Genomic DNA, 20,671 nt, shown 5'->3' with positions numbered 1-20,671 from the left:
TATAAGAGCGTCTTTTTCTATTTCTTTTCCTTTCTTTGATTTTCTCTGTCTACTCCAGTCGTCAGAGACGAAAATACCACTTAACTTCCAAAAATCATACGGGCAAGCTGAATTTTTCTGATAATGTCAATTTTAGTACCCCAAAAAGATACAAGAAAGTTACTCCCGAGCCTCCCTTTAAAACACCCCCTCGTAGAGGGGGAAAACGGAAAATATCGAAACAAGAAATGTACCTGAGATAATTCTGAATAAAAAACGGGTGTGGCAGGTAGAAGTTATACTTCTATACACGCGTTCGCCGTTACAAATTTTTATGGGAGTCAATCTGAACAATCATTACATATGTAATGCTATAGGTAAGTAATAATACAATACAAATTAAAATGCAATAGTAGTAAGTATTTAAAAATGACAATATACATAACTTACTTACGCATAATATGTTTAATATACACATATAACTTCAAAAACTGAGCAATGAATCGCTGTTATAAAATTTTTATTCTAAACTCCATTAAAAATTTGTAAAATCGTTATTTTTATATCGATAAACAAAAGTATCATTTTTAATCCTACCCGATTATCGAATTTTTCGTTTCCAACAATAACTTTTTCGAGTATTTTTTATATACACCTGTTTGTAAAAATTATTTTTGAACAAATTTATAAAAATTTGTTCAAAATGCAATTTATTGTTTTAAACACAGTAATTAATATTTTTAAATATTTTTTAACAAAAAAAAAAAAACAAAAAATTGCCTCACCGTCACATGTTAGCACATTGCCGTGACCAGAATTCGAACCTGGGCTACCACGGCCACAACGTGGGATCCGAACAACTAGTCCGCTAGACGATCATGGCTAATTAGGCGATGTGTATTACGATTATAGTTCGAATATTTTAAAACTCTAACCTAAGATTCCATTAAAACAAATTTAGGTGAGTTGTTTACAAAAGAAACAATGTATTTAATATTAATTTAATATACCATGTTATATAAATAAGTACGCTAATAATTAAAAATAGAGTAATCAATCAGTGGAAATAATAACGAATAAATGTTTCCGATTCTAAAAATGCTAAGATATTAAATAAATAATATTCATCAGTATTTAAAAATGACAATAGGTATACATAACTTACTTATCCATAGGTTTAATTTACCATGATAACAATATTAATAAAACAAATATTGTTTGGTGATACAACTGTCAATTTATCTGACATTGATAAATACAATATTTAATTGTTGTTTGTTGTGTATATAAGTACACATTTGAACTTTGTTGAGATATTTACAAGTTTTAATTTATAATTTACCATGCCTAACGAGGCTTGTTACTCCCTTGCAAATTTCCGATTCACTCCCGTGCAAATTTCCAAAGTCGAACGCGCGTCTAGAAGTATAACTTCAAAAACCAACAACTCGGATTATGTTGTAAATTTTCATTTTATTTTAAAATTTAGCATTTTTGCGTATATTACATATATTTAATAAAATTAACGTGGGGTTTTTAAATATTTCAAAAATTAAAAAGAAAATTCATATTGGGATTCGAACTCACATACACCAGCGTATGAACCAAACACGTAAAATATTTGCCAATTAGACATGACACAAATGTATTTCAAAATTGACAGTTCTCGGTCATACAGTGATTTATTGAGATTATTATTTTGAAATACAAAAGTCTAAAATATTTATGAACATTTAATAAATAATACAACACATATCACATAAATAATAATATTAATAAATATTATATTATATATATATATATATATATATATATAATATTATATATATAATATATAATAAATATATATACAAAAGGAACATTTTTATTCTCGAGAGAGGAATAGAGAGAAAATATATCTTCTGTCTCTCTCTTACTCATTATCTTACATATGTAATGATTTCCCCGATTCACTCCCGTACAAATTTCCAACGTGGAGCGCGCGTATAGAAGTATAACTTCAAAAATGTTTATTGGCACTGTCTCTGTAGAGCGAACCAGTCTCTCAAAAACAACACTTGAAGCGACTTGATTTTTTAAATAACATTTGTATTGATTCGTAGGTAAACATTCGATATCTTTTGCTAAGTAACTTAGTCTTCACTTGTATTTTTATGAACGATGTTGTTCACTGCTCTCTATTTCGAGTGCTACCTAACTGTTTTGGCAGCTACTGCGAAATACTTAACAGGTAGTAAGACCCAGATCCTCCTAACCTCTTTAATATTTCTCTGTGAAATACCTTTTGATGGGCTAAGATTCCTCGTAGGCTATTCTGATGTATAAGTTACCTTAAAATAGCGATTAATAGGCACCTATAATTTAAAAAATATCCTACAGCTTCGTCAAAATATTGTAGATATCTTATAAAATATTAACTTAATTAACTTATTTGGTTATTAATTACAGTAGTATATTTCGATTTACAATTTTATAATTTATCAATGAAACATGGTGTCTTGACTCACGATTAGTTTACCGTGAGATATATTTGCTATAAAATGTTATTTTATTAAATTGAAATAATATACGACGACAATTTTTTTAGAACTATTTATTGCTTACTATACCTGTTTACAGAACTGAGTTTGGTTCGATACTACTAAAAATACATTACAAATGACTAACAGAAACCCCTAGTAGAGGGGACGGCGTTACTAAGAACTTTATAACTTTACCTTGGGGTAAAAACGTAAATTACAAAACCATTCATATTGCCCTTATCAGAACTTTATACAGACGCAGCGGATGCGACGAAGGGATGGATTATAATGGACAAATTCTCCCCAGAAATATGTAAAACCAATAAATATTTTAATCTTTTAATATATTTCTGGAAACTAAAATTTACCCAAAACTAAAAAAAAACAACTATGCATCTAAATAAAATAAAATCGAAAAATAATATGAACTAAATTATAATGGGACGGAACATGCCTTGAACTACTGAAGTTCAAAATGAAGTTGTCGGTTGACGTCGAAAATCTAGCTGATCGGAAGTGGACACAACTTCTTAACGCAGCGTTTATACTCTCCAAATTTGGTTTTCAGAGTCCACTCTGACAATGCCGTCCTCTCCAGGGTGCACCGACGTGATGCGTCCAACTGCTTATTGTAATTTGTGGCAAATTCCATTATCGGTAGCATTAACATTATTGCTGCTGCACTAAATTTTTGAGAATGGTTAAGTGCTATGTTTGGTTTGTACTTTTGTATAGTGCAGAAGTGTGGACGCTAAAAATATCGATCATGAACAAAATTAAAGCATTGGAAATGTGGGTTCATAGACGAATGCTGAAGATACCTTGGACAGCAAGGAAAACTCATGAAGAAGTACTAAGGAGCGTCAACAAAGATAGAGAACTGCTAAAGACTGTTAAACATCGAAAAATGTCTTATCTGGGACATATAGTAAGGGGAAGTCGATATAAAATACTACACTGAGGGGTGTAGGAAGAAAACAAGTTTATTGGTTAAAAAATATTCGTTAGTGGACACAGATATCAAATGCAGGACAATTATTCCATATTGCACAAGATCAAGAAGCCTTTGCAATGGTGATTTCCAACGTCGGATAATTCTGACTCGAAGGAGAATTATTATGGCACGCGAAGAAGAAGAAGATTTAATCAGGGAACGTGTTGGTAGTTTGGTAGTAGAGAAATAAAATGCTTTAGTTAAACAAAAATAATATATTGAACAACAATTTAACAAATGGTTGAATTAAAACAAAAAAGTTAAACGGTAAACTGTTATCTTCAACATATTATAGGGTTGAATGGATCGAAAAATAAAAAAAATGTACCAACAGTTAACACCTAGTTAGCTACATATAAAAATAAACAATAAATCAATAAAAAAGATACCTTCAACATACACAATATATAGAAGATACATGTAAACGCAAATCGCTCAGTAAAGAGAGATGCTAATAATTAAAAATTCAATAAAGGAGAAAAAATGTACACTCTTTACTGCCTGGGCTTATCTCTAGATAAAGGAAACTCTAAATTTAATGATCTAAATGAAATAATACTATTGAAAATTTAAAGAATTATAAAAAAAATCAAATTCTTTATTGCACAAACAAACGAACCGCACTGTGTTTTTAAAATTAAGTTCTGCACTGTTTTTAATGAAATAAATGTTCTTGATAAATGTTAAAAATGTTCGTAAATGATAAATGTTCTGATTGGCTGAAAAGTGATGTATAACTAGAGATGACTCTAGAAGCAATCCGGTAACAGCATTAATTACTTTTGAAGACAGGTGAAAAAGATAGCCCGTGCATCACCAAAGATTTAGCAATGCTGCTGCTTTTTATGAGAATATGAACGTAAACTAATTACTTACAGTTGTTTTGTATATCCACTCCACTCTATTCTTATTTATAGTGTTGAAGCCTGGACTGTTAATGTTGACTTAATGAGAAAACTGAAAGCTTTGAGATGTGGCTTTTTAGGAGAATTTTGAAGATACCATGGACCGATCATATTACGAACGAAGTGGTGTTGCCCAGAATGGGAAGAGATAGAAAACTTTTGACAACCATTAAAAGGCGAAAGACAGCATATTTGGGGCACATACTTAGAAATGATAAGTACGAGTTGTTGCAGCTGATTATGAAGGGCAAAATCGAAGGAAACAGGGGTTCTGGTAGACGACAAATATCCTGGCTGAAAAACATTTGCGACTGGACCGGGTTAAACACACAGACGCTCTTAAGAAAAGCAGAAGATAGAGACGAATTTGCAATGGTTATAGCTAACCTTCATTAGTGGGGACATCACTAGAAGAAGAAGAAGAAATCTTGTATATCTGCACACTTAAAATCGCACTGACTTTAAACTTACTATACTATACTTAACTGTATTCGTATGGAGCAAATTAAATTACCAACAATTAAAGGAAGTAATAGATATAGATAAATTTATTCTAATATAACTTAGATTAAAGTACTTTCTAAGATAGAATTGCTGACAACACTTCAAGAAATTTACGGAGGACTTAACTCTTTGACTACTCACACCATGAGTCAAGTGGTTTCGTTCCCTAAAACATTTAACAAACTGTCCCCAGAAGAAAATCTCCCTGTCTCTCATTTCTGCGAGAGACACACTATTCAGAAATTTATTGAAAAATGAAACGTTATACTTTGAATTATATTCCTTACAAAAAGTATTCTAAAACTTTTATCAAGACCAACTCTATTGAAGATATTTGGCGTGATGAATCTTAACTGTTGATCGCGCAAAGGGTTGAATTTTTCTATTCAAGCAGATAAATTTTAATTACAGTAATTTGTTACGCCTTTATTAAGGCAATTCAATAGGGTACAAGACGATATTACCAAAACACAGATACGGCCAGTGGCGTATCGGTTGTATGTTGAAGGAAATAAAAAAAATAAAAAAGTAAACTAAAAAAAATGTTACAATAATAAAATAATAGTGTATTTGTGAAGAGGTTTTATTTCGAGCTATGTTCATTAGCCAGAGATCATATGAATCACATATTACTAACTTAAAATTAAATGTTTTGTAATATACTTACTTTTAAATAGTACGTACTTGTACGTATTTATTGTATTTTAGTGACTACCATAATTTCTAATATTTCTTCTATACTAATTTGTACAATTTGGATAAAAATTTTTTGGATGGTCCCACGTGTTTGGTACATTTGAAAAAATATGATGTTTAAGTCTCCCACTGAAGTAATAAAATAATAAGAGTATTAAAAACAAAATATTCAAATAAATACTAAATATTTTTCCAAACAAAAAGTGTAAATACAAAAGTTGTAGATCTATTTATTACCTACAACTTTGCCATTTTACCTTCGTCCAATGGACTTGCAATTTTGCCCTAAACCTTGATAAAAAGTTTTTTACCCTAAAAAACTCACTCCCTTCCACTTCCCTACCTCAGATCACCCGTAAATTATTTTTTCTTTAATTTCTATTATATATTCTTCCTTTTACGATGGGTTCCGATCTGTTACTATTTTTTTTTTCAGTGTTTATCATTTAAAAGGCTTTGACCCTGGTCTATTTGTGTTAATGGTATTTTTAATCTTTACATACAAAAGATTGCACTTGAATCTATACGTCATTTTTTTTAGATTATTTTGGGTATTTATATTTGTAACAAATTTTGGAGCCATGTTGTTGGTCTTTTGGAATTCCTATAAGCAGTTTGAAGAAAGTGCAGTGAGTTTTGTCACTGAAACTACCTACCTTACATGGAATACAACTTTTCCTGCTATCTCGATCTGTCCAATTGCTGGTGCTGAACCTGAGTGGGTAGAGTAAGTATTTTTGATTGATATAATATCACATTGTAACACAGTTAATATCTGGCATTATTACCACCGATGACGTAGGATGGTACGACCGGCTGCAGTCAATTCTCAATTAATATTCAGGTGTTCAGGCATTAGATTGCAAGCTATGGACATAACGTTTTGTTTTGTAACCTATTTTTAAGAAGTTATTGTCCTTTTCAGTAATTATATCGCTCACAGTGATGTGCATTTTATTTAATTCAACCTACAGTTGCTACTAGTTGTATTTACAGTGTAGTTGAAATACCAGATACGAAGAAACACGGAAATAATCTTATCCCTGTCGTGTACCTTACACCCTATAACCTACCACCCTTATAATTGGCTCCCAACAAGTGGCCACGATATATAAAGCTTATTTCTAAGTATTTCGTAGGTGTTAAAGTGCTTTTTAATAACTAAACTTGTCTGTAAGTATAATTTTAAATCATAACCCTAGATTCCATGCCTTAATTTCATCGAGTTAGCTTAATTTGCGCGGTTTATCGATATATCGATTTTGCATTGACATATTGACATGCATCTATGAAATCGATTTCTTATTCCGATTTCCGATCATTTTTCGATCATTCGAATCAGTTTCTCGCTTGTTATTTGATGCAGTGTTGCCTATGTCTAACATAATTTCGTAGTTCTTTGAACTTTTTTAACATTTTGTTGCCAAATGTAAATTTTATCCAATCTGTTCGGAATTTAAATATTAAGTATACAGTTTGTCCGTAAAGTATGGAATAAATTCGATATTTCCTAAATGAAAAGCCTTATATCTTTCAAATTATATCCATTAGACCCGAGTATTATACTTTTTTGAAATCAGCTCATTTTTATCAATCTAAAAATGTCCTAAAATACAGGGTCTTACATTTAAAAAATATCGAATTTATTCCATACTTTACGGACACACTGTATAGTTGTTATATATTTAGTAATATTTGGTTATCTGCTATATTTTAGACAATCCCAAAAGCCAATTCAGAAAATCCTGCAACAGGAGCCTGTTCTGTTCCATCTATGATAACTATATGCAAAAATCAGTTTGATTCTTTACTTTCGGTACTTATTAATTCTAATAATCAAGTATCTGAAAATCTCTTGGTACAAATCAAAGATCTTAATAGTACTCCTACACATATGTCAGGAGGACATTTGTTTGTACTGCTTGCTTTGATGGTGTTAACGCTGATAATGAAGCTTTTCTCGACAATGTAATCACTTTTAAGGACCGTTCCCAAATAAGTTATGAGAATGCTCTTCGTGGTTTATCCACGCTGCTTAATGGTTTTGCTGCTTCATGGTGTCAAGGTAAGAAATACAATTCTCACATGGGAAGAAGCTGTACAGCCTTAAAAGATGCCTATTTGAAACAACTTCCGCCTCATTTAATATTTCCAGAAGTATTCTCGCGTGAACAAAATTCTAGTGAACCTACTGAATTATTTGTTTCTCATATTTGAGCTTTGCTTGCACAATTACCTTATGCCCTAGCTTAAGAGGTACAGTTGGATATGGTTTATGGCTTAATATTACGTAAATTACGAAAAAGGTTAAAAGGAATATATTTCAAAATTTTAAGGAACTTTTAATGGAATCTCGAGAAATTGAAGTATCCTTGAAAGAAGGTTTAGTTGCCACCCACTCTTATCTACGACAAAAACATCAATCAAATCAAGAAAAGGACTCTTGCAAAATTAAATTCAGACCAAAGTGTACATGTTGTAAACATTTTGGCCATATTCAGTCAGAATGTAGAAAATTTGTAAGCAATCGATGACTTCTAATTCTAATGATTCAGTTAGCACGTATGTACCTCCTAGTCGTTTAAATACGAATCCTAGCACTTTAAATGTATCTCCTCAATGTTCTTACAGTGTAGTTTGTTATGATTGTAATACTCCTGGTTACATTCGCACAAATTGTCCGAACTGTAAAATTTCTGTAAATCCTATTACCACAGAAGAAGTTTCTTCTTAGAGCTTATTTTAGCAGAAACTAACAATTTGAATAATCGCCCCCTCTTACCAATAAAGTATCTTAGATTTGGCAAACCAACTTTCTCCTAGTTCCTACGAGTTAGCAACCCTAACGCACCCTGATGTTTCGATTGGAAAGTACTATGTGTCTGCTTTTCATCCTTTTGTGGAAGATGATTCCAATTCGACTATAACACCTCTTCTTCACCCACGTTGCAGAAAGATGTCACACATACATACTAAACACATAATTTTAAAAAATTTTAACAACTGGTGGGTAAAACAAGATTATGCTGAGAATTTAAAATATTGTTATATGTTTAATAAAAAAAATCTTATAAAGACTTTTGAACGCATGATTAAGTTTCGCCTATACAGCGTTCCACGTTAAGAAAATAACATTAGGCTTATGGAGATCAGTGTTGCCAAAACTCTCAGGCATGCGGTTTACTAGATTGTCGAGATATTTTTCAATTAACATTTAACTGTAAAGTCAGAATAACAACTGAAAAACCACAAAACCTTATTATCGTTATGTAGTCTCAGAGAACGACATAAAATCGCTGACATAGGTACACCGTATTATTTTAAGTTGCAATTAGTAATTAGATATATGCATTTCAAGCGGTCCGATTATTTGCTTTTAAATCTTTAATAGCCGGCAAAGTGCATGATTTAACTAAGCAATATTTTCTACTGATTTCTATGATTCATAGTATATGATATTCTTACCGAAAAACAAATAAACTATCGTTACTATAATTAAAATAAGATAAAATAAAATTATCTTTTGTAAATACTATTTATTTAATTAAAACCATTTTCCCTACTTTTCATCTCTTGTTTTGAATGGGCACTTTTGGTCAATTACGTTAAAAAACATTAATTTAATTTATGTCTGTGAAAACGAAAATACAAATTATACAACCTTGAATCGCGCTTGTGTTCATCGTGGCATCGCTGCGCTTCTATCGTCCATAAGAAATACATGGCCCTATCTCCGCAATGTTATTTTCTTAACGTGAAACGTTCTATAGAATATTTTATTGAAAGCAATTCTCTCCTACCCACTACACAGTATGGATTTCGGAGAGGCCGTATTACTATAGATGCATTGACCCATATGGTTACAGATGCACAAATATGCTTATCTAATAACAAATGCATATTATGCCTATTTGTTGAACTAAAAGGTGCATATGATGGGGTTGATTTGAGTATCTTAAAAACAAAATTGTGTAGAATGGGTATCAAATAACTTAATAAATTGGTTTCTAAACAAAAAAATTTATATTCGTGATCACAAAAATTCACTTGATCCACGGACAAAGAACAGTATATAACGGTTTGCCGCAGGGATCAATATGAAGTCCACTTTTATTTAATGTTTACACAGCAGAGCGGCATATTTTGATGGATGACACTATAAAAGTTATTCAGTATGCGGATGATATTTGTTTCTATACTATCCATAGTTCATATAAACGATGTATTACAGATTTAGAGTATATTTTTTGCTGCATTCGTGATTGGTTACATACTATGGGTTTTAGTTTTTCACAGCAACAGACAGCGGTTATGGGTCTTAATAGGCACAGTCTTAAAATCCCTGATTTGTATAGCATAGGTAATTTTACTATAACCATAGTGAAAGAATATAAATATCTTGGCATCTATATTGATAATAAACTCCTATGGACCAGCCACATAAAACACGTAAAGCAAAAATGTGAGAAAGGGCTCAACATTCTGCGTGTAGTTTCCAAATATACATGGGGTGCAGATGTTAAAATATCCTTTATATTTTATAAGTCATACATCAGCTCAATAATTTATGCCTCAAATAGCACATCAAACTGATTAATCTTAGACAGAATGCAATATAAGGCAATTAAAATAAGTCTAGGAATTATGATGTCGTCACCTACTGTGCAATTCTCAGCTCAGCCACAAGAACCGCCTTTGTGCCTTCGAAGAGAGTATTTAGCCAAAAAACAGCTAATAAAGTACAGGACGTTTAGTACATTTATGGTCAAAAAAATATCAAATATAGCGGTCCAGAATCTTACAAACAAATATTGGAAAATTAAAACGTCTTCCCCACTTGCTGATGCTTTTATTGACACTGAGAGACATAAAGAACTAATACATAGTCAAAAAAATATCCTGTTTACGAAATTATTTTTGAAGCCTTAATATTTAAACCAACCATTATAATTCCAAAATATCCAGATAATACATTTTTATCAAAATTAATTTTCAAATCTACACTCTCATTTAGAAGAGAATAAAACCATAAAAAAGGTTTAAAACATGCTGTGCATTTTTAGTTTCTAATATTAACCATGTTGAGCAATATCAAGTCCCACATTATTTATCGATTTTTAGTGCAGAAGCTATAGCTATTAGGAAAGCTTTAGATTGGTGCGAGATGAATTTACCTTTATCTGTGGTAATTGTAGGTACTTTTAGACAGTCAGATCAGTTGTCCGTTGAGTGTCAGTTTCAGTTGAACTGTCAGTTATCTGTATGTGTAAACACAAAAAACTGCAAGAAAAACTGAAACTGATACTGAGCTGTGGCTCGATGCGTATACTAAAAGTTATCGCATCAGTTGTCAGTTAAACTGATGTATAAACGGACTTGTCCGATCAGGTCTCAGTCATATAAAATTATCGATAGGTGTAGTGTGTACCTGGCGCCATGGCAAACACTGAATTTATTACTGAATTTATCGAACTTTATCAGCAACACCCATGTCTGTGGAACAAAAAAGATCCGCAATACCACAACATAAACAAAAGACAAGCTGCGTATAATATTTTGGTTGAAAAATTCAAAGAGCAAGATAACAGTGCAACTATAAAAACAGTAAAAGCGAAAATAAATAATTTACGATCAGCTTATAATAAAGAACGAAAAAAGGTTAAGGAGACTACTGACAGCGGAGCCGGAAGTGATGACATATATGAACCATCTTTGTGGTACCACGATTTGTTAATATACACAAGATGTTCGTGATGGTAAAAATACTGTGGACAACACAACGTATGGTGATGATAAAGATCAAGAGAATACAGTAAGTAAATACTATATTAATTCATAGCGTATTTTTTTATTGTTTTGTAAATTTAATTATGGTACAAAAACTCAACAAAAGGTACAGAAAATTATGCCATATATGTAGTGCGAACTACTTCGTCTTGCCAGTCAACTTTTCGTTCGTTTAGTAAATGTACCTACTTATTTCTCACATTTTTTGATACTTTACTAACATCGTCCGATTTGCAGTCACTTAAAGTTCTACCAGCCCTCGCACCTCCAGAACTGGGTCTCTATCTGAACTTTTTAATTCACTTGGAATATAAGTAGCGCTTGCCTTGTGTCTTAAATAATTGTACAAATAGCAACAAGACAAGACAACAATATCAACATTTTCCATGTTTCTCAAATATATAGAAGTATGAAAGATTCTAAATCTATTGGTCAATATTCCAAATGTATTCTCAACAATACGTCTTGCTCTTGATAAGCGGTAGTTAAAGACCATACGTTCATAGTTCAATTGATTTTTGTTGAATGGTTTTAAAAAGTTTGGCTTTAATGAAAATGCTTCGTCTCCAATAAAAGCAAATGGTAGTTTTGTGGTACTAGACGGTGGCCTAGTTTCGGGTGGTAAATGTAAATCATTTAGGTAATCTTTTATAAAACTTGGTATTGTTTGCCATCTACAGCTCCAAGACAATTAGGAAATTGCCATCTAATTTGAAAACCCTCGACAATATGTCTCCATTCGACTTCAGTTGCTGTCATCTTAAACAGTACATCATCTCAGTTTAAATTGCAATATAGAATGTAGACCTATGTCTAGTATCTAATAAATGTTTAGTTTTTTGTAGGAGGGTTCATCGTCTGGTGCTGACGATCATGCATATGACGGAGAGAACAATCCCACAGAAGAAACTACAAATCGCTCACTCAAAGAAGAAAGTACTAATCAGTCTGAACAGTCACGCCCTCTTCCTAAAAATAACTCATAATCAGTTCCTCGACTCACGAATACGAAACCCTCAGGTACACAAGTAAAGAGACTAGCCAGCAGTTCCACTCATGTAACAAATAAAAAAGTACTTCAAATGGTGGCTGATCGATTAATGAAGAACGATAATACGAAAGATGATATGCACACTGCATTGGGTAAGCATATTGCAGCAAAATTAAGTAATATGGTACCCCAGATGCTACTTTTCCTTAAAACAATTATTAATGATGCCATATTTGAAGGCCAAATGCATTCCCTTAATCAAACATCAGCTGTAGTAAGTAACTCAACCGTTGTTACAAGGTCAATTGTGGCCCGCATAGAAGCAGCAGGGACAACAGCAGCAGCAGCAGTCAGGTCAATTTGTAAATTCATGGAATGGACAATGTGCTTCAACATCAGAATTAAGTCCGGCAGGAAGTTCAATGGCTAGTTACTTTTCGCGGTATTCTGATATACGTTAGGTATACATATGGTATGTTATACGACTAGATACATATTTTTTGTAAGCTGTAATAAACAAAAAGATTTGCTTGTCACTATCGCGCTTAGCTTTATATAATCCTGCAGTACTGTAATTATTCCTTTACAGGTTTCGGGCATTAAGACGCTTAAACTAGGAGTTGATATGAGAGTAGGAAATTTAAGACTGATAAGTACTTCCAGTATCCAAAAATCTGATCGTTGCACTTAGCCTCCCATGTGGTGATATAGCTTCTCTCATGTTGGTGTCTTGCTTTTTTATAATTAGTGTTACTAGCTGTAAAAATTCTAGATATGCATCCCCAAGCATTCTTAAATAGTTTGACCAATCAGAAGGTTCAAAATGAAGTTCCTTTAATAAATTTAAATGCAAAAGTATATTTCTGTTCAGGAGCCAATTTTTACTCCATCTACTTCTCCTTTTCCGTGGTTTTTTTAGTGCCAAGCACAACGCGACCGCAATTAGGCTATCTTCGTCCATCACTGAACTGTGCAAGAAAAATGACAACTGATAACTAAACTGATCGTCTAACCACGTCTAACAACCCAAACTTAACTGACAACTATTCTGAAACTGAACGGAGAACTGATCTGACCGTCTAAAAGTACCTTAACAGACTCTTAGTTTTGCACGCTAATAAAAGCCCTCCTTTTCATCATTATAACAACAATATTCTACTATCTAAAAAAAATAGTATATATAAACTGCAGGAGTATGGTGTACGAATTGCATTAGACTGAGTTAGGGGTCATACAGGGATAGCTGGGATTGAAGCAGTTGATCTTGCAGCTAAAAAAGCACTTGACTCAAATTTTCAACTACATCAGAGAGTCTTTATTTTAAAATTCATCTGGTTTTACCGACGAACATTCCTCACATCAATTCGTGGGATTATAATAGATATAAGTCATCAATTATATCACGTTTAAAACTTAATCATGGTCGCTTACCAGCACATTTGTTTCGGATTGGTAGCTTAGGTTCTCCGTGTTGTTCTCTCTGTCCAGAAAAACCTTTAGCCGATATAAATCACATTTTTTTACAGTGTCAAAAATATACTGCACATACAGATATGCTGTACCAAGAACTGAACAATTTTGTAAGTCTACCAACTAACATCCCTACTTTATTAGCACAGCAAGAGAAAGAAATATACAACATTTTAATTAAATGTGTTTTAGAAGTAAAAATAGATATTTAGCTCATATATGGTTAAATATATGTGTATTTACAAACATTATGTAATTAGAATCCAAACCTCTGTTTTACCCCATTTGTTAATACCTCCTGCCCGTGACCTAGTCTAGTTTATCTTAATAAAAATGTCTTGATGGGTCCCTAGACAAGAAACGAGTGGCCATGTTTTTATCCTTATCTTATCCTTAATAATAAAAAAATACAAATATTTTGTGGCAAATAGACATGTTCTAATGCCATCCACTATCTACACACACATAACGGCTTAAAACATAGCGGGCAGATGGCAATGTCGAATCTGCAATTATTTTAGACAAGTATCCGTATGAGTAAATAAGTACTCGAAATGAGATGAGACATTTGCTGCATAGCGACAAATGGCAATTTTGAATTTAATGGTTAAGTCTGCAAATTATTTTATGAATGTGCCCGTATCAGTTCGTATTAATTACTGAGTTTTTAAAAATAAATACTGGAGCTCCTTGACAGATGGAAATTTAAATGAAGGCCTACCTTTATACGGGTCTTATTAACGATACCAGTCTACGAATTATTTTTTAAAAGTTTTTATAAACTTACATCAATAACTGAGTCTGTAGGTTGATATAAAATTATCAAGTATTACAGTTTAACCGTCTCGTCAATAATTTTTTATTTCAATAAGTTTGCAAGTTGTTGCATAAATATAATTATACATTCTGCTTGTTTTCGAATTTTGACTTGATTGAAATAAAAAGAACAAACATTGAAAAAACTGTTGTAAACATAATTATTATAAAATAATATAGATATTGTTTACAAAATGAATAAAGTATTCAACCCTCCGTTAGTAGTAGCTGCTGCTTGCTAACGGGCGTCTTATTCCATTAGAGAGATATTGCATATTGCAGAGTCAATTTTGCACTTGCTGTATTACAGCACGCGTTATTTTGACAGTAGAGCATGAGCACATGTGGTATTTGTCTTAAGTTGCGTTATTGAACATACGGCCTGCCGTTTTACTGACTAAAAATGTGATGTTTTCTGTAGTCTCCATACAATTTTTTAACAGTACTTTTATCTATGTGATTTTGGGTGATTTTGTTCTAATAATTGTTAGGTACAATAATTCTTCTTTTGCCAAATTTACACTAAAGTTCTTATTAAAGCAAAATAATTTTAATGGTTGATAAAATTTTTAAAATGTATGGAGTAGTCTTTTTATTGATAGAAAAAAAAAATAAGTAAACCTTTTGTTATAAAAACTGGTCAGTGTCATTAACAATAATTTAACAAATATACCTAATGCAGTATTATTATTGAAACTATGAAACTTTTAGGTTTAATAATATAAATAAAATGGTATACGATCGTAGACCGCGTGATCAACCGTGTCTCAGTTTACCACGAGTCTAACGGAGGGTTAAAGAAATCAAATAATCATTTTATTATCTATGTACAAGAATAAATTTAGTAAAAAAATTTTTGGTAATAATAGCTTGAAAAGGCACCCCTACTGCTCCTACTCCACAAGAGGTTAACATAAACGAAACCGAATGCATCGCAAGAAGCTATGGTATATGTAAAAACAGCATCTTTTGCAAATGGAAGATTGTAAGCTCTGTACATAATAGTTCTTACAACAATGACGGCAAACGGGTTTTCATTATATTTTAGTAAAATTCCTTCTGCTTCATAAACCTCAACTTTTGTTTTATTTTCTAAAAAAAAACCGAAAAGGTCAGTAATTTTAGAAACTTTTGCCGACACTCTCTTTTCCTCCAAAACTCCAGTTCCATCGCGAGGCCCCAAATTTTCAGTTCTCCGTATATTATGCCAATGTTGCACAGTAGCGCACCTAGAATTTTCCTGTTTGAGTCCTTAAAATTTGTGAGTAACAATGTCGGAATAGTGCCCTGGGGGTGGGGGGGTTTAACTCCCAACCTCTCCCCCCCCCCTGGGTGCGCCAAAGATGTTGCACTGTACGATATTTTGGATTAATTTATGAATTTGCTGCAAGTTTACTGTCAAAGCCAATTTCCAATTCTAATTTGGAGTCACGATAAACTAGAGACTCTTTAATTCCTATTGCATTATCAAAATAAGAAAATATTTTTTTTGTATCAGCGGATAGACGAAGGTATGAAAGCCTTTCAGCTGATTCCAAACTATAATTATGCTCGCCAATTATACTTATAAGGCAAAACTCCTATTAACGGCCTATACAAATTCGTGATGTAAATCCGGCCTATTAAAAAAATTAAAATTCTTTTGTAAATACATTTAAGTTGGTAAAACTTAATACTACGGCGAGTGTGTATCCTATACTAAAACAATTTTTAATTGAAGGTGGTTGATTGGCAACATCGCACTAAAAGCAACGAAATCATATTCCACTTATCAATTTTGCAGAGGCGTACCAAAATAAAATTTTAATTATTTATTTAAACACATAAGTAATTACGTAAAAATGACATGTAAGATCGATATAATTATTAAATTATCATGTGTGTTTTGACAGGTATCTTATAGTTGTCTAACAAAATAAAGTAAAATTTTATTGTCATTATAGAGTGCCTAATATAGTACTTCAAAAAACAGAAAACTTTGCAAAATACTTATTTTTTCACTAGACTAAACAATCTTAAATGTTAACATACAATCTCGTCATTACACTTCATTCTCTATTTATAGAATTGCTGTGTGCTGTAAACGTTATATTTGTTGTTTTTTTTAAATTGATTTGGAAGTTTCCTTGTGTTTATTTGTTTTATATTCCATATAAATTAAAATGAATTAAGCTAAAGTATTATCATGTGAATGCGTGTATGTAGTAGTGCATTTTTTTTTTGTTTATTTTAGTAAATTCTCGAAATATGAAATGAAGAGGGCACTAACTACTAAAGTGTTAATGACTTTGATAGAAGAAGACTCATATTGTGAAAATGCTGACTCACTTGATGTGGTTAATGTGCCGCCGCAATCAGATGAAGTTTCCAATGTAGAAGATATTGATGATAATATTATTTATGAAGAAGGAATAAAATCGGATATTACAGGTACATATGATACTTATACAAGTGAATGGGAGTTCTGTCGATTATGATTATGATAGTCGGACCACAGATTAAAACGTCCAAAGAAAAAACCAGGCAAAAATAGTAAATCCAAATTTTTCCCAAGTTGGGTAAAAACAGATACTCCTTCGTACTCAGTAGTAATTCAACATTAGTCTGGTTAATATTTAGACAATATAAAAGCCAATAATGGAGGCAAGTCACATATTGAAGCCTTTTTACTCTTTTTTGATAAACAAGTAATTGAGAGCATTCTATATTTTACAAATATTTATGCATTCCAGAATAACCGTCACGATTTTGAAATAAATGAAAAAAGTTAAAAAAATTGATTGGCAAATGTATATTATCTGGTTATCACACTCTGCTTCAAGTTGGTATGTATTGATCGAAAGATGAGGATAAAGAAGTGCATATTATAAGAGAAAGCATGAGCCAACATAGATTTCGTTTAATCAAACATGAAAAGAAGAGAATAGTGAAGAAACTGCTACATCAGTGTCAAACTTAGTACATGGACGTCAATCTAAATTTGCTTTACCAGATGAAACCAGATTCGACAACATTTGCCACATTACAAAAAGAGATGATAGTGCAAGAATGCCGGATGTGCAAAAGTAATACTATTTATTTATGTAAAAGGTGTAAATTGCATCTACACCCCGAATGTTTCGAAAATTTTCACCTTAAAATTTAATTTACGTTTAAGATACAATATGTTCCTTTTTTAAAAATTGTACTGTTTCTCAAATGAAAATGAGAAAAAAAATCTTTTTGGTTGTAAATTAGTCTTAATTTATGTGTTTTTAATCCAATCTAATAAATTAATTGTCAAATTTCTCTTTGTTTATTGTATCGGCCATTAATTGGTTAATACTATAAAAAGAATACACTTACCTCAAATTTACTACAAACAGTCTCACGTCAAGTGAAATGCTTCCACGAAGACAGCATTAGATGGAATTTGTGTAGTTTCGAAGCGTTTTAAAATATTGTTTGTAATATGAAAGTTTAAATTTAGCATTTTTAAGTATATTTCAAATGCCTTATATTTGTTGCCAAAACTCAAGAATGTTAAATAATGGAAATTGCATAGTGACCGGTCAGAGGAAGTGATAAATTTTATTGATTTCATAAGAATCGAAAAATGGCAAAAATCGCGCAAAGTTTATATATTTAACAGCTTTATAGAAACTTGCTTTATTTGCGGAAAAATACAGTACTGTATACAAAAGCTGTACTCTTCACCTTTAAAACGCATTTTGATTTTTATGGATAGAACATATATCGAATTTTTACCGTCGAATTGATGCAAATTATTTTTAAAAAATTGATTTCACTCGCGTAACTGACATTTAAAATCGTCGGTCACTTCAAGCGTTGTTTGTGAGAGAACGGTTCATTCTACACAAAAAGTGTTAATTCATATTTTTGTTTAAAATTACCTCGGCTACATTTCTTCTTTGAAACATTTTACTCTACGGCGGCTTAGATTATTAACCCATTTGTTCCCACTGTACTCGTCTAAGTACAGCAGCAAAAATGGCCTAGTAGTGACACATCTGGTAAAAAAGTGGTACTCCACGTGTATGTTGTATACCCTTGGTGTATACAAATTGTAAGGGTAAGTACTAGTAATGTTTATTTATTCAGTATAAGATTTTTTTTTATTATTGTTGTTTTTATGTATGTTACAAAATAGACCTGTAATCATCTGAATACAGTGGGTTTGTATGAGATCAAAATGATTATTTGGTTTTTTATTGTTTCAGTTTTAATATTGGTATTGGTTTTATGGAAAACGTTATAGAACTCTGGTTTTAACTTCAGATGACCTAGCGAGTTCTACGCATAAAGATGTAGCGGTGGTAGTTATTCATGTATATCAAAGCTTTCCGAATGACGTTCCCGGAGAAATAGAGGTTCATTACATGAGTGATGACTCTGATAATGACGAAGAAGACAATCTTCCTCTTGTTATTAGAAGAGAAAATTTACTTAAGGGTCAAAATAAAACCAAGAAATCTGACTGGACGAAAGGAATGACTGATATTAGTACGACATCTACAACAGGTTACGAGGGTGGTCTGGATAATATAAAAGAACAAATCCGAGGTAAATCTAGTAAAGAAATATTTGAGAAATTTTTCGACAATGAAATTATTGAATATATTACACAGCAGACAAATTTATATGCCGCTCAAAATAATAATCATCAATTTCATGTAACGCAGAAAGAGATTAAGATATTTCTGGCTATTTTACTTTTTACTGGATATCATAGATTGCCAAGAGAGTGCAACTATTGCTGTTTAGATGAAGATCTTCAGGTTCCCCTCGTGACTAATGCAATTTCAACGAACCGTTTGCAAGAAATTAAAAAATACCTACATTTGGCAGATAATTCGCAAATTGATACAAGGGACATAATGTATATAGTAAGGCCTCTCATGAACAAACTAAATAAAAAATTTCAACAATTTGGCATATTTCACTAAGACTTATCAATTGATGGAGCGATGATAAAGTATTCTGGGCATCACTCATCTAAACAGTTCATAAGGTGAAAGCCAGTAAGATTTGGGTACAAGGACTGGATGCTTTGTAGTTCAACTAGTTATTTGCTGCAATTTTGACATATACTGTGAAGCATCAGTGGATAAACCAAAGTCGCGGCGTTGCCTTTAGGATCACAAGTTGTTCAAAAAATGCTTGATGTTGATGTGCCTACTGACCACGAAGTAAATTTTGCCAATTATTTTACTAGTCACAATTTGATGGAAACTTTAAAAGAGAAGGGCTTTAGGGCAACAGGCACAGTAAGAGAAAATCGTATAAAAAAATGTCCTTTGTTACCTTCCGCTCTAATGAAAAAGAAGAATCGTGGATATGTCGAATATCCCTTTGAAAAAAAAGTCTACTACTTTTTGTAAAATGGAAGGACAACAAGGTGGCCACAATGGCATCAAATTACGATAGTGTTGAACCACCAAAGTGAATCATTGGTGTGCTACTTTCAAACCAAAAATTGATGTACCCAACCAAAACTTTTTTCATCATACAATGCTTCAATGGGCGGTGTTGATCTCTTTGACCAATCGGTTAATAACTACCGAGTCAATATACAAGGTAAAAAATGGTGGTGGCCCATTTATTACCCACATGCTCAACTCAGCTCTTGTTAACTCGTGTGGAGGTTACAAATACTTGCTGAAAATAAAGAAATGGATCTTTTGGCTTTTCAACGATATGTAGTACGTCATTATTTAAGAAGTTTTGGGAAATCTACTTATTCAAGAAAACGACTAGCAGGATCTGTACCAATTAGTCTAAAAATGGATGGAAGCGGTCATTTTCCAAAGAAAATAGACAAACAACTTCGATGTCGCTTATGCCATCAAACAGTACGTTGGATGTGTATAAAGTGTAAAGTTACTCTGTGTATTGAACGTGATTGTTTTTAGCCCAGTCTGGTTATACAAAAATCATCGATTTCGCGGCAAAATGTTTCGCAGATATCTGAAGCTTTTAAGACATAGGTGGGGGTTACTAGATGACG

The 20,671-nt window shown here is 32.2% G+C and overlaps 1 protein-coding gene across 1 annotated transcript in view; it reads left to right on the top strand.

Annotated features, from left to right (window-relative positions):
- LOC140447539 (sodium channel protein Nach-like) overlaps positions 1–20,671 on the top strand; it is a 100,607-nt gene that overhangs the window by 1,569 nt on the left and 78,367 nt on the right. Inside the window, exon 2 of the mRNA XM_072540244.1 lies at positions 6,142–6,327. Within this exon, the coding sequence (XP_072396345.1) occupies positions 6,142–6,327 (186 nt within the window). The remainder of the gene's footprint in view (positions 1–6,141; positions 6,328–20,671) is intronic.

Source organism: Diabrotica undecimpunctata, chromosome 8 (assembly GCF_040954645.1).
Source record: "Diabrotica undecimpunctata isolate CICGRU chromosome 8, icDiaUnde3, whole genome shotgun sequence".
Taxonomy (NCBI): Eukaryota; Metazoa; Arthropoda; class Insecta; order Coleoptera; family Chrysomelidae; genus Diabrotica; species Diabrotica undecimpunctata.
This window is presented reverse-complemented; position numbering and strand designations above follow the sequence as displayed.